Here is a 13867-nt window from a genome sequence, read left to right as displayed (position 1 = left end):
TACCACGTGTGAGGATTCAGAGCATAACCTATTACATTCATTCCTAGTTTTTATATTTTCATTCTAGTAGAGTGGCTTTCATCATAATCCTCTTTTATGTCATACTGGGCCTTGCTGCAGTGCCTTCTGAGACCAAACTGTCTAAGACCAAAGCGCAAACTCTGGAGCTGAAAAATGAAACCGATGCTGAAATACCAAAAACTGCAGTTCTTCTAATGGCCACTTGAGGCAGACTCCAAACAGGAGTCATGTTAAAATGCTGTTAGTACCTAGGCTGTCTACCTTTAGAACAGGAACAAAAACAGAAGCTCTATTAATATTTTTCCACTATAAAAGATAGTAAAAGACATATATATATATATATATATAAACACCCAGCACGCCCCTGCGGGCGGTTTATCCTTCAAGCTCGGGTCCTCTACCAGAGGCCTGGGAGCTTGAGGGTCCTGCGCAGTATCTTAGCTGTTCCCAGGACTGCGCTCTTCTGGACAGAGATCTCCGATATTGTTCCCGGGATCTGCTGGAGCCACTCGCCTAGCTTGGGAGTCACCGCACCTAGTGCTCCGATTACCACGGGGACCACCGTTACCTTCACCCTCCACATCCTCTCGAGCTCTTCTCTGAGCCCTTGGTATTTCTCCAGCTTCTCGTGTTCCTTCTTCCTGTTTTTTTGCTGTCATTCGGAACCGCTACATCGATCACTACGGCCGTCTTCTTCTGTTTGTCTACCACCACTATGTCCGGTTGGTTAGCCACCACCATTTTGTCCGTCTGTATCTGGAAGTCCCACAGGATCTTAGCTCGGTCATTCTCCACCACCCTTGGGGGCATCTCCCATTTTGACCTCGGGACTTCCAGGTTATACTCGGCACAGATGTTCCTGTACACTATGCCGGCCACTTGGTTATGGCGTTCCATGTATGCCTTGCCTGCTAGCATCTTGCACCCTGCTGTTATGTGCTGGATTGTCTCTGGGGCATCTTTACACAGCCTGCACCTGGGGTCTTGCCTGGTGTGATAGACCCCAGCCTCTATGGATCTTGTACTCAGAGCTTGTTCTTGTGCTTCCATGATTAGTGCCTCTGTGCTGTCTTTCAGTCCAGCTTTGTCCAGCCAATGGTAGGATTTCTGGATATCAGCCATCTCCTCTATCTGCCGGTGGTACATACCGTGCAGGGGCCTGTCCTTCCATGATGGTTCCTCGTCTCCCTCCTCTTTCTTGGGTTTCTGCTGCCTGAGGTATTCACTGAGCACTCGGTCAGTTGGGGCCATCTTCCCAATATATATATATGTATATATATATATATATATATATATATATGTGTATATATATTGTCCCCCTGGAAAGGCAGACAAGAGGTGCATGTTGAATATTATGTCCAAAGAAATTTGAAACACAGTGTGTAAAATGGTCGTTTACATTGTGAAACGCTTAAGTATGAGACACCATAACCTTATTTTATGGCCCTTAAAATGAAACTAAAAGGGAAGGAGAAAAAAATGTAACAGGCTCTCCTGTGTATGAGTTAGCAGAGCAGCAAAACAATTTCTGATAAATTTAAGCCAGGCTACTATTATGAGGTTGTTATTATACTACAGTGCTCTAGTAATTATAGAAAACAGTCAGGTTGACTGGCTGAAATTACCCATTGTGTAATGCAGTGATAAAGTATTATGAGAAGGGTTATTTGCACATTGCTAGTATCGGATAGAGTGTGAAGGCTATTGTGAAGGTTATTGTTTTGGTTATTTGTAAAATATGTGTGCGTCTGACTATATGCATAAGCATACATGTGTATGTGTGTGTTTTACCCCTGCTTGTAAGGGTGTGAGCAGTTGTGACAGCTTGCTAATGTACAGCACATGTGTTCTTGAGTTATTTTGGTCACACGGACACAGCGGGGTTTGAGCTGTGCAGCATTGGTAACTTTCTGGATGGTTATGTTTTCTTCTTCTCTTGTGTGTGTGTGTGTGTGTGTGTGTGTGTGTGTGTGTGTGCGTATTAACGAGTGAGTCATAATGCTAGTTAAAGTCACAAGGACCTAGTGTATTACATGTGTTAGACCTTGACCTCAACCTCTGCAGGGCAGAAAAGAGGTTAATCTCTTTAAATCTGTCTTTTGATACTTTGCCTTTAGATCACAAACCATATTGGAATGTAGTTACCGTGACAATCACTCACTGGTTTTAGACTGTGCACTCTGAAGCCTCAATATTATTGTTTTACTGGCACCATGTTGGGTTTTTTGGAGTGACTATGAAGTGACCATATTTATAGTCTGATTTGTCATAACTTTTCCGTTTTGTGGTAAGCTTTTCTTTGGCTGTCACTTCTTCACCCTGACCTGTCTGATTTGGCTCAGCAGAACTAAAATATATATCCTGCTGCTTTTACACACGCACTCACATAATGCTCAGCGATTCTCTGCGCGATCAACCTCTCACATGTTTAAGCTTGCTGCGGGAGATTTCACTTGTCATGTTTGCATAGTAAGCTAACGATTAATAAGACGATGTCAGAGGAATTGGTGCACAAATTATCATCACTCACCAATCAGTGCTGTCGCTCTCTATACACAGTTCGCGCGATTGCAAAGTGAAAGCAAAAAACAAGTGCAAATTCAAACGCGATTTCAATATGTCACATATTGACAGTGGCTCACCGATGCCAATGACATAATTACCCAGCTACATTTCCGAAAGAATGCAAAAGCATTGACATATATTTTTCCTTCCTACGATAGCCCGACGGGCAGGGCAGAGATAGATTTTGGTAACCCGACTGGATCTGATTGAGGAATCACTCATTTTTGGAAAAGAGAGTTTATTACAGAGAAATGGCTCTTTCCAAAATAAAAGCTATACTATCTGCTTCTTCTGGGCTATATTCTCAGCAGCATATTAAACATATCAGGTCCCCATAAGGAGATTCATGTGCTAACGGCTGTCTAAATGACTCGAGTAAAGTTTGTAGCATGCATGCTTGTTGTTTTTGTCTGCTTCCACTTGTCTTTGCACTAGGATGATGTCGGCGTAAATGTGCAGTCATATTCGTTGTGTTCCCACTAGTGCTGTCAGCGTAAATCTCGTTGAAATGACGTTAACGCCGCAACACGGCAAATCTTCGTTAACGAGCTACGGCGGATCGCCCCGTGCATGGGGCTGGACGGCCAACACGTTAACGAGCTAACTGCGCTAACACACTAGCTCCCACCCATGTAATTGAGCATTGCGTGGCACATCCAACATACTGTTTTACTTTAGTCCATGACTCGCTTACCTTCAGGGTCATACGTCACATGAAAACCAAAATAATTCCAAACGCCAGATCTGAATTAGGGTGGGGGAGGTTCAATTTGCCATGTTGCAAGGAGAGCTTAACTTCTGTCTCGCTAGCTTGCCCTGCGCTCAGTGAATCTGCGTTCAACTACTCCGCCTAGGCTGCACTGTCGAGCACAGATCGACTGAGCGCTCAACACAGACAGCATCGTCAGAAGGAAAGTTGATAAAATAAATTAAAAATTTTGTATTGTTCGATACATATGCGTACCGAACCGAAAGCACTGTATCAAACGGTTCAATATCGATACGAGTATCGTTGCACCCCTAATATATATATTAGGGGTGCAACGATACTCGTATATATACAGTGGGGCAAAAAAGTATTTAGTCAGCCACCGATTGTGCAAGTTCCCCCACTTAAAATGATGACAGAGGTCAGTAATTTGCACCAGAGGTACACTTCAACTGTGAGAGACAGAATGTGAAAACAAAATCCATGAATTCACATGGTAGGATTTGTAAAGAATTTATTCGTAAATCAGGGTGGAAAATAAGTATTTGGTCACCTCAAACAAGGAAAATCTCTGGCTCTCACAGACCTGTAACGTCTTCTGTAAGAAGCTTTTCTGTCCCCCACTCGTTACCTGTATGAATGGCACCTGTTTGAACTCATCATCTGTATAAAAGACACCTGTCCACAGCCTCAAACAGTCAGACTCCAAACTCCGCCATGGCCAAGACCAAAGAGCTTTCGAAGGACACCAGGAAAAGTATTGTAGACCTGCACCAGACTGGGAAGAGTGAATCTACAATAGGCAAGCAGCTTGGTGTGAAAAAATCAACTGTGGGAGCAATCATCAGAAAATGGAAGACATACAAGACCACTGATAATCTCCCTCGATCTGGGGCTCCACGCAAGATCTCATCCCGTGGGGTCAAAATGATCATGAGAACGGTGAGCAAAGATCCCAGAACCACACGGGGGGACCTGGTGAATGACCTGCAGAGAGCTGGGACCAAAGTAACAAAGGTCACCATCAGTAACACACTACAACGGCAGGGAATCAAATCCCGCAGTGCCAGACGTGTTCCGCTGCTGAAGCCAGTGCATGTCCAGGCCCGTCTGAAGTTTGCCAGAGAGCACATGGATGATACAGCAGAGGATTGGGAGAATGTCATGTGGTCAGATGAAACCAAAGTAGAACTTTTTGGTATAAACTCAACTCGTCGTGTTTGGAGGAAGAAGAATACTGAGTTGCATCCCAAGAACACCATACCTACTGTGAAGCATGGGGGTGGAAACATCATGCTATGGGGCTGTTTTTCTGCCAAGGGGACAGGACGACTGATCCGTGTTAAGGACAGAATGAATGGGGCCATGTATCGTGAGATTTTGAGCCAAAACCTTCTTCCATCAGTGAGAACTTTGAAGATGAAACGAGGCTGGGTCTTCCAACATGACAATGATCCAAAACACACCGCCCGGGCAACAAAGGAGTGGCTCCGTAAGAAGCATTTGAAAGTCCTGGAGTGGCCTAGCCAGTCTCCAGACCTCAACCCCATAGAAAATCTGTGGCGGGAGTTGAAAGTCCGTGTTGCTCGGCGACAGCCCCAAAACATCACTGCTCCCGAGAAGATCTGCATGGAGGAATGGGCCAAAATACCAGCTACTGTGTGTGCAAACCTGGTAAAGACCTATAGTAAACGTTTGACCTCTGTTATTGCCAACAAAGGTTATGTTACAAAGTATTGAGTTGTATTTTTGTTATTAACCAAATACTTATTTTCCACCCTGATTTACCAATAAATTCTTTACAAATCCTACCATGTGGATTCATGGATTTTTTTTTTTCACATTCTGTCTCTCACAGTTGAAGTGTACCTCTGGTGCAAATTACTGACCTCTGTCATCATTTTAGGTGGGGGAACTTGCACAATCGGTGGCTGACTAAATACTTTTTTGCCCCACTGTATATATATACACTCAACAAAAATATAAACGCAACACCTTTGTTACTGCTCCCATTCCCCATGGGATGGACGTAGAGACCTAAAATTCATTCCAGATACACAATATAACCATCCCTCCCAAACAGTGGTCACAAATCAGTCCAAATGTGTGGTAGTGGGCACATCTGCTATATTGAGATAATCCATCCCACCTCACAGGTGTGCCACATCAGGATGCTGATCTGACATCATGAGCAGTGCACAGGTGTACCTCAGACTGCCCACAACAAAAGGCCACCCTGGAATGTGCAGTTTTGTCTCACAGCAAAATGCCACAGATGCCACAAGCAATGAGGGAGCGTGCAATTGGCATGCTGACAGCAGGAATGTCAACCAGATCTGTCGCCCGTGCATTGAATGTTCATTTCTCAACCATAAGCCGTCTCCACAGGCGTTTCAGAGAATATGGCAGCACATCCAACCGGCCTCACAACCGCAGACCTCGTGTAACCACACCAGCCCAGGACCTCCACATCCAGCAGGTTCACCTCCAAGATCGTCTGAGACCAGCCACCCAGACAGCTGCTGGAACAATTGGCTTGCACAACCAAACAATTTCTGCACAAACTGTCAGAAACCGTCTCAGGGACGCTCAACTGCATGCCCGTCGTCCTCATCGGGGTCTTGACCTGACTCCAGCTCGTCGCCGTAACAGACTTGTGTGGGCAAATGCTCACATTCGATGGCGTCTGGCACGTTGGAGAGGTGTGCGCTTCACGGATGAATCATGGTTCACATTGTTCAGGGCAGATGGCAGCTGAGAATGTCCCAGTTCTTGCATGGCCAGCATACTCACCGGACATGTCACCCATTGAGCATGTTCGGGATGTGCTTGACCGGCGTATACGACAGCGTGTACCAGTTCCCACGAATATCCAACAACCTCGCACAGCCATTGAAGTGGAGTGGACCAACATTCCACAGGCCACAATTGACAATCTGATAGACTCCATGCGACGATGTGTTGCACTGCATGAGGCAAATGGTGGTCACACCAGATACTGACCGGTTCTGGGTCCCCAGACCCCCAATAGCGCAAAAAAACTGCAGTCTGAGGTACACCTGTGCACTACTCATGATGTCAGATCAGCATCCTGATGTGGCACACCTGTGAGGTGGGATGGATTATCTCAATATAGCAGATGTGCCCACTACCACACATTTGGACTGATTTGTGACCACTGTTTGGGAGGGATGGTTATATTGTGTATCTGGAATGAATTTTAGGTCTCTACGTCCATCCCATGGGGAATGGGAGCAGTAACAAAGGTTTTGCGTTTATATTTTTGTTGAGTGTATATATGCCATCGGACTTGTTTTAAATAATAACATGCTATTTAAGGTTATCATTTCTTATAAAACTGAAGAAGTGTAGCCAGCCAAAGAAAATGAAGACCTCAGAGGGGTCCCATATCACCTGTAAACACTGAGTCCAGCTGACACGGCACCTGTCAGTGGGAAGGAAAGGACACATTTCACTGGAGTGACACCAGGGGGATGTTGGCTTTGCAATATGGCTCTGCAAATCATCGTTAAAACTTGGCTCGACTTGTGATCAGCCACTACGCCTCATGAAACTCTGGAGGCACAAGGCATATGTTATACTCAGAGTATTTATTCTTTATTCTAGTTTCCATCTGCTGACATGTGTGCCAGCACATCCTTTAACCAAACTTTCTGCAGCCTGTCATGTACACCAATATTATTGTTTGTCACTTTGAGAATCCCAGAAAAGATTCCATTCCTTTGTTAGACAGCTTCCACGGCAGGTTGGAAAAAATTATTTTACAACATTCATTTCAGATATATAAAATATATAGAGCTCACCAAGTCCAAATTTACAATCCGAGATGGCAGCAGTGCATGTAGTAAAACTCTAAAATATATAATCTGTGCTGCTGAGTCGTTAAACAAGCCACACATAGAATACTGATGAGATTCTTCCCATGAACATGCTGTGGTGGTGTTTTCAAGCGCAACAAAAGTAGGCATTATGCTGTAATGCTAGCGATGCATGAAAGTTTCTACTTCACAAAGGAGCAAAACAAATTTTGTTTATCCGAGCTTTTCCAGCTTACCACTGGAAAGCACTGAACTCAGGAGTGACGTTACTCCCAGCTCTGACATCCAAGGGAAACTGAATGCAGAATACGACTAAATCATGCTTATCCAGCAGGATGGTTTACAGTGTTCTGGCAGCTGATGCAATTACAGAGATGGTGTAGATTCAGAGCTTCAAGTGAAAGCACACAAATTGCAGTTTGCTTGATTTGATGATATCTGAATTCTTTCCATACAAAACATAAACAGTTCAAGTGCATTGAAGTACTTTTATTTGTTGTTGTTTTTTACTGCTCTGCGTATCAATTATTTCTGTTTATATCCACAATAAAACAGTTGTTATTGAGTTGTGTTTCTTTTAGTGATCATGCAATGCACATTTTCTTGATGAATCTCCTGACACCATCATCTAAGTTTCTCTGGCTTTGGCCAGGCGCTGGTGGTGATGCAAAGAAAAGATTAGAAAATGAAATAAAAGTCCGTAAAACATCATTCTTATATTTCATTACAGCTATTTTCACTCATTTCTCAACATCAATCAGCAAAGCTGGTGTTTAACCTGACTTCTCCCTACCATAAACTCTGTGTGACGGTGCAGCTCATTGTTCAGTGCATTCACTGCTGCACCCATCATATGTGCTGCCTCCTCTTTGCTCCATCCAAGCAGCCTTATTATATAAACAACATGCTATATTTCTAATAGTGCCAATGTGTCTGAAGCCTTTTCCTGTTGCGTGCTACATGTTAGAAAGGACATCAATGGAAAATATCCTGACCTGACTTACAAGAAAGGATGTCCCAAGTTCATCTGTGCCATCTTCTTTTCTGTTAAGTTAAAGAAGATACAAGAAATCTATTTTACAGATGTAGGTCGAGCTATGGTGTCATCAGTATAGATGAGGAGCTAAAAGATTTGCTGCTAGTTAAGTGCCTCAGCTGCAATGATAGCGTCATTCTTTTAAAGTGAGCCAAGCCAGAGAGCCAAGCTTGTAATTCCCAAGATGATTGTTGGACTGACCTTCACCTGTGGACCCGAGCTTTGTGCAGTGATTGAAAGCATGAGGCTGCAGCTTGACTCAGAGTTACAGGTTACTAGGTCAGTGGTCCTCACCTGAGAAAACCAGTGAATGTGGGTTGGAGCAGATTGTCAAGGGGGCCAGAGGCCTGTACCAGAACTGCACTCAAGTGCGGAGGCAGAATAGTTGAACTAAAGAAGTTTTATTTACAACAACACAGGGAAAACAAGGAGAGACAAACCAGGGACCTTAGCATGGCGTTATACACAATATAATGGTTAGTGGGTGGACACTAGTGTGGTGGCGAAACAAAAACCTAGAAACTTGACTTCATACACAATTCATTACAAGGCAGAGAATCCTAGTGTGGCAGCCCGAGGTACATTACATAAGCAGTGACTGGTGGCGTGGTGCTCACGGTGCACACTAAAGGGAGAGAGAGAGAAATGGTGTTAGTGGGTGCATGGGTTGGGCCAGAGATTATAGTGAATACTGAAATGGACTGCCTTACTTGGGTAGGAGGAGGCTGAGGCAGAGGTCCGAGTGGGTGGCAGAGGAGTGTTTAGGAGGTCTGACCTGAGTTTCCTAGGCCCCTGCGTGGGGTGGTGAAGGCAGGCAGGTAGTGCGGTTGGTGATACTGGAGTGTGACTGAGAATACTGAGAGGGTTTGTGTCCAGAATCCAAAAGGTGAACCTTAGTGGTGGTGTTGTGCCATAGCAGGCTGGCAGAGCAGGAGACCCGCCGACAAGGTAAGCAAACAAGGAACTTGGCTCTTGAGCTAGAGGCTGTTACCAACTTAGGTGGGTTGGTGAACTGGCCTAAATACCCTCCCTTGATTGCCCAGAATGAACTCCAGGTGTGCTGCTGGGGTGAGTGGATGGTAGGCCCGCAGCAAGGTGGGTACAGGAGGCAGGGATCCACACAGGCCACACCCAGCTGCTCACGCAGACTATGACACAGATGTGACTAATGGACCTGTGGTGTATTTTTCTTTGTAAGTGTTGTAGCCATGAACGATGACTGATTAGGAGTAGATGGTTGGACTTTTTGGAAGAATGTGAAACATTTTGGAAACATTGGGATAACACTGGTTGGTTACGCACACAAGTGCAGGAACAAGCCTATGCTGTATATGTGTAGTAGATTTAAACAGGCTGGCAGAATCATTTTCCTTTCTCTCTGTATCTCTCTTTTGGTCAGATGAGAGAACAGCTGACTGGCCTTGTGGTAATGAGCCCCCAGCGAGGACCTGTCCCAGTGGGAGCGAGTGTAAAGTGTACTGGACCGGACCCAACTTTGGTATTACCAACTTCGACAACATCCTTTTCGCAGTGCTTACAGTCTTCCAGTGCATTACCATGGAGGGCTGGGTGGACATCCTTTACAGCGTGAGTCTATCCACACTAAAACTTTGAACATCCACTTATTTGTTATATTATCCACAGAGATGTTATTTTTCCTCATTCTTCATCAACTTTTCCAGTTTTATTATCTCCATATTTTTATCTCTCTTTTTTGATAATGATATCAGGACATGTATTTTGCTGATCTGAAGAGCATGAACCCTTGTTCTAATTCTATGCACTGATCACAATAGTTTTATACTGTAGATACTTGTGGCTTGACTTCATTTCTTGTTCTATTTTTGCATTGAGATAAACCATGAAAGTGCATGAATCTCATGACCTTTCCTCTAGCACTTCCCTCAGTGCAACCTTTACAGTGTTGGCCTACCACTGGAGGTTAAGGTTAGACGAGCAGAATCATGCTGTTTTTAGCTTGTTTACCTGGCAGAACTTTAAATTTTCTGAAAAAAAAATTGTGCTTTGGGTCTGTGTGACCTCTTTCCTCCACACTCACATGGAGCACACATTGACACCTGGAACCACGAAGGTATTTCACATTGATTCATTCATAAAACTTGCAGACTTTGGACTACTTCATCTTTGACCATGCCTTTTTGTATGCATACTGTAAAACAATTGCTCAAATGTTGAACAAGTAAACAGGGGTCCGCTTCAGTGTGTCAGTGTCAGTCTAGGTTTCTGTTTGTATGGTAGTGTCACTGTTCAGTGTTAGTGTCCCTGTGCATTCACATCCACAGAATACGAGTCAGTCTGTTTCTTTTAAACGGAAACAGGAAAAAAAGTCTTACGCTTCAACGCTTCATAAAAAAGACCAGCCCCCAAACAAATTAGAAGTTAAATGACCATAAATGAAATGAGAGAAGAGCTTAAAGAAGAATGTTGTCCACTCACTGGTGTTTATCTCCGATTGGTTATGATAAAGCAATCAGCAGTAACAAGTAAGTACGTAATGGAAAAATACATAAAAATTATCAGTCGTGTTGAAGAGATTGTTCAACCCAAAGAGAGACAGAGAACCAGAGTGCACTTGAGTGGAGTCAGAAAGTCACTTAAATTAAAAGATGCAAAGCGCTGCACACTGATGGCAGGAAAAAAATGTCTCAAAATGAGAAAAGAGTAAGCGAGAGAAAACGTGAGATATCCAACTACAATCTGACAAAGGTTGAGACAGACTAAAAGCAAACACACATGGAGGGAAGGACAGTAAGGAGTCTGTAAACTAAATCAGGCAGTAATGAGAGCAGAAAACTGGAAGGGAAAAGCCAGACAGAGGGAAACACAAGCAGGCACAATAAAAAGAAAAAAACACTTAGCAAAACAAGAGCTGGATATACAAATAAAAAATAACAAACACTAAGGATAATTACATGGATAATATAAATCTGTGAATCATGTTATTCGAGATGCTCTTTCTTCTTATGACGTTTTCAGTCCTGCTAAGGGAACACGAGGCACTCCCAGGTCAGACAAGATATATAATCTCACCAGCGAGTTCTGGGTCTATACTGCGGGGCCTCCTCCCTTTGGGCATGCCCACAAAGGGAGACATCCCGATCATATACCCAAACCACCTCAGCTGGCTTTTCAGTGGGAAGGAGTGAGTCTAGTTTGAGCTCCCTCAGGATGTCTAGGAGTACGTGATGTGAAATAGAGTAGTGGCACTAACATTGCAGTATACGACAAATGAAAGACATAAAAATCAGAGAGGAAGCTTTTTAAATTACAGGCTGTGGTCTGCAAAGCAAGTAGAAAAATGTGATATTTTTATTGGAATACAAGTTAAAGCATAAAGATGTGATCAATTGTGGCTGGAAGGAAAGGGAAAGATAAGCAATTTGGTTGGCATATTGAAAATTAAAGACTCACCCAAGATTCATTATGCACATTCACAAACATCACAGAAGAAACAACAACACTGGCTGTTTTTTCCAAAAGAAAGCGGCTGTAAATTTACTCTGTGGTTTTATTTTAGGGCATGAAGATGCCTCTTTCTCCCAGAGCCTTCTTAATTCTGTCAAACATAAATCTTAGATTTATTTTCTGTTTGTTTGTTGTGATGCAAAGACACATTTTCCACAGCTGGAGCCACCAGAGCACATTAAAGGATGAGAGGAAACATAGGAAAAGAGGGAGCCTAAATGTCACGTAACATTCTGTGCTTGGACTCAAAACAGAGATTTCTTGTGTCTTAGACAACTGGGTCACTGGGTTAAACCCCTCCAGCCTTTTAAGTTTCTAGTACTTTTCGTTTCTATCATAGACCCAGACAGTTTTGTTATCTAAACTCCAGCACCTCTTTTTTTTTTTCAGTGCAGACAAAAGCGTGATAGTGCCTTGTGAAAACACACGATGCTAGAATTCAAGAGAAAAGATTCCCTAAAGGATGCGGGCTGTTCAGCCAAGCAGAATTAGGAAATAGCAACATGTCTGGGCCGATGTGGCAATGTCCATTTTTATCCAGAGCTTCTTGTTTTTTATTATTTTAACCCAATTAAAAACTGTAAACCAAAGTATCATTTATTGCAGTAGTAGTACTTACCAAATGTTGGGGATTTAGATGATTAAAGTTGTAGCTGCATGTCTTTAACTAAAGAGACATTCAGCTGCCCTGTATTGTGGTTTAATTCACAGTTCAAATTTCTTTGCATCTTAGTAATTAGCAGGGACATTATGGTTTGGTTTGGTTAGGTTATTTAAAGGTTTTTGAGCAGAATTACACACGGTAATGTACAGATTTGCATTAAAAAAAATTACCAGACAAAATGACCTCCAAATCTGAGGCCATGGTTCTCAGCTGGAAAAGGGTGGAGTGCCCACTCCGGGTCAGGGATGAGTTCCTGCCCCAAGTGGAGGAGTTCAAGTATCTCGGGGTCTTGTTCGCGAGTGATGGGAGAAGGGAGCCGGAGATCAACAGACGGTCCGTCACGGTGAAGAGAGAGCTGAGTGTAAAAGCGAAGCTCTCAATTTACCGGTCGATCTACGTCCCTCCCTCACCTATGGCCATGAGCTGTGGGTAGTGACCGTAAGAACGAGATCGCGGATACAAGCGGCGGAAATGAGCTTCCTCCGAAGGGTGGCTGGCCTCTCCCTTAGAGATAGGGTGAGAAGTTCAGCCATCCAGGAGGGGCTCAGAGTAGAGCCGCTGCTGCTCCACATCGAAAGGAACCAGCTGAGGTGGTTTGGGCATCTGACAAGGATGCCCCCTGGGCGCCTCCTGGGCGCGGTGTTCCAGGCATGTCCCACCGGGAGGAGGCCCCAGGGCAGACCCAGGACACGCTGGAGAGATTATATATCTTGGCTGGCCTGGGAACGCCTTGGTGTTCCCCCGGATAAGCTGGAGGAGGTGGCTGGGGAGAGGGAGGTCTGGGCTTCTCTGCTTAGGCTGCTGGCCCCGTTACCTGGCCCCGGATAAAGCGGATGAAGATGGATGGATGGAAATCACTAGACATTAGGCGTGCCACAAATTAAAAGTAATTAGCTGAACTGCAGAAGGATTCTATATCATTAAAGATACAAAAAAGCAGGACATTATGTATCATTTTCATGCAAACCAAACTGAAACTGGAAAAATTAGGAGATCGTGTTCTCCAAAAGTATCACAAACTAATCTGGATGCACAGAGACTCATGTCAGACTGCTCATGTTAGATATTGTCTAATTTTTGTTTCCATGAATATTTCCCAGTTACATGCAAGCCTGTCTTAAAAGCATTTTTCATTTCCCGCTGCATTCTTCCTTGTTACTCCTTTAAACCCCCACTGTGATGTTTTCATTGCCTTCATTTCAAAGGCGGAGAATCTGTCTGCAAAACTGCCACAAATACTGTGACCTCACTAAATCAGAGGGAATACATAATCGCCTTGGTGCTGTTGGTGTGATCCTCCTTTAAATGCATATGCAATGATTAGACAGCTGCACCTTGCAAACGCTTGAACGGGTGACAAAGTGCGACTCCAGCCTGGTGAATGGCTCATACAATATGCATCTGAAAAACATAAGTGCATTTGCCCTAATTATGGGTGATTAATGATGAATTCATCCATTTATTTGCTCAATAAATAAATACAGCTAAATTCTGTTAATTCTGTTTCTTTTTCCTGTTTTCCTCTGTTAATCATCCCTTGCTCTCCC

The 13867-nt window shown here is 43.8% G+C and overlaps 1 protein-coding gene across 25 annotated transcripts in view; it reads left to right on the top strand.

Annotated features, from left to right (window-relative positions):
- Window positions 1–13867, top strand: part of cacna1bb (calcium channel, voltage-dependent, N type, alpha 1B subunit, b) — a 233958-nt gene that overhangs the window by 84519 nt on the left and 135572 nt on the right. For all 25 annotated transcript variants that reach the window (XM_026174414.1, XM_026174412.1, XM_026174411.1 and 22 more), the window contains exon 6: window positions 9570–9757. In XM_026174414.1, coding sequence (XP_026030199.1) covers window positions 9570–9757 — 188 coding nt within the window. The remainder of the gene's footprint in view (window positions 1–9569; window positions 9758–13867) is intronic.

The sequence above is a fragment of the Astatotilapia calliptera genome, chromosome 7 (genome assembly GCF_900246225.1).
Source record: "Astatotilapia calliptera chromosome 7, fAstCal1.2, whole genome shotgun sequence".
In the NCBI taxonomy this organism is placed as follows: domain Eukaryota; kingdom Metazoa; phylum Chordata; class Actinopteri; order Cichliformes; family Cichlidae; genus Astatotilapia; species Astatotilapia calliptera.
This window is presented reverse-complemented; position numbering and strand designations above follow the sequence as displayed.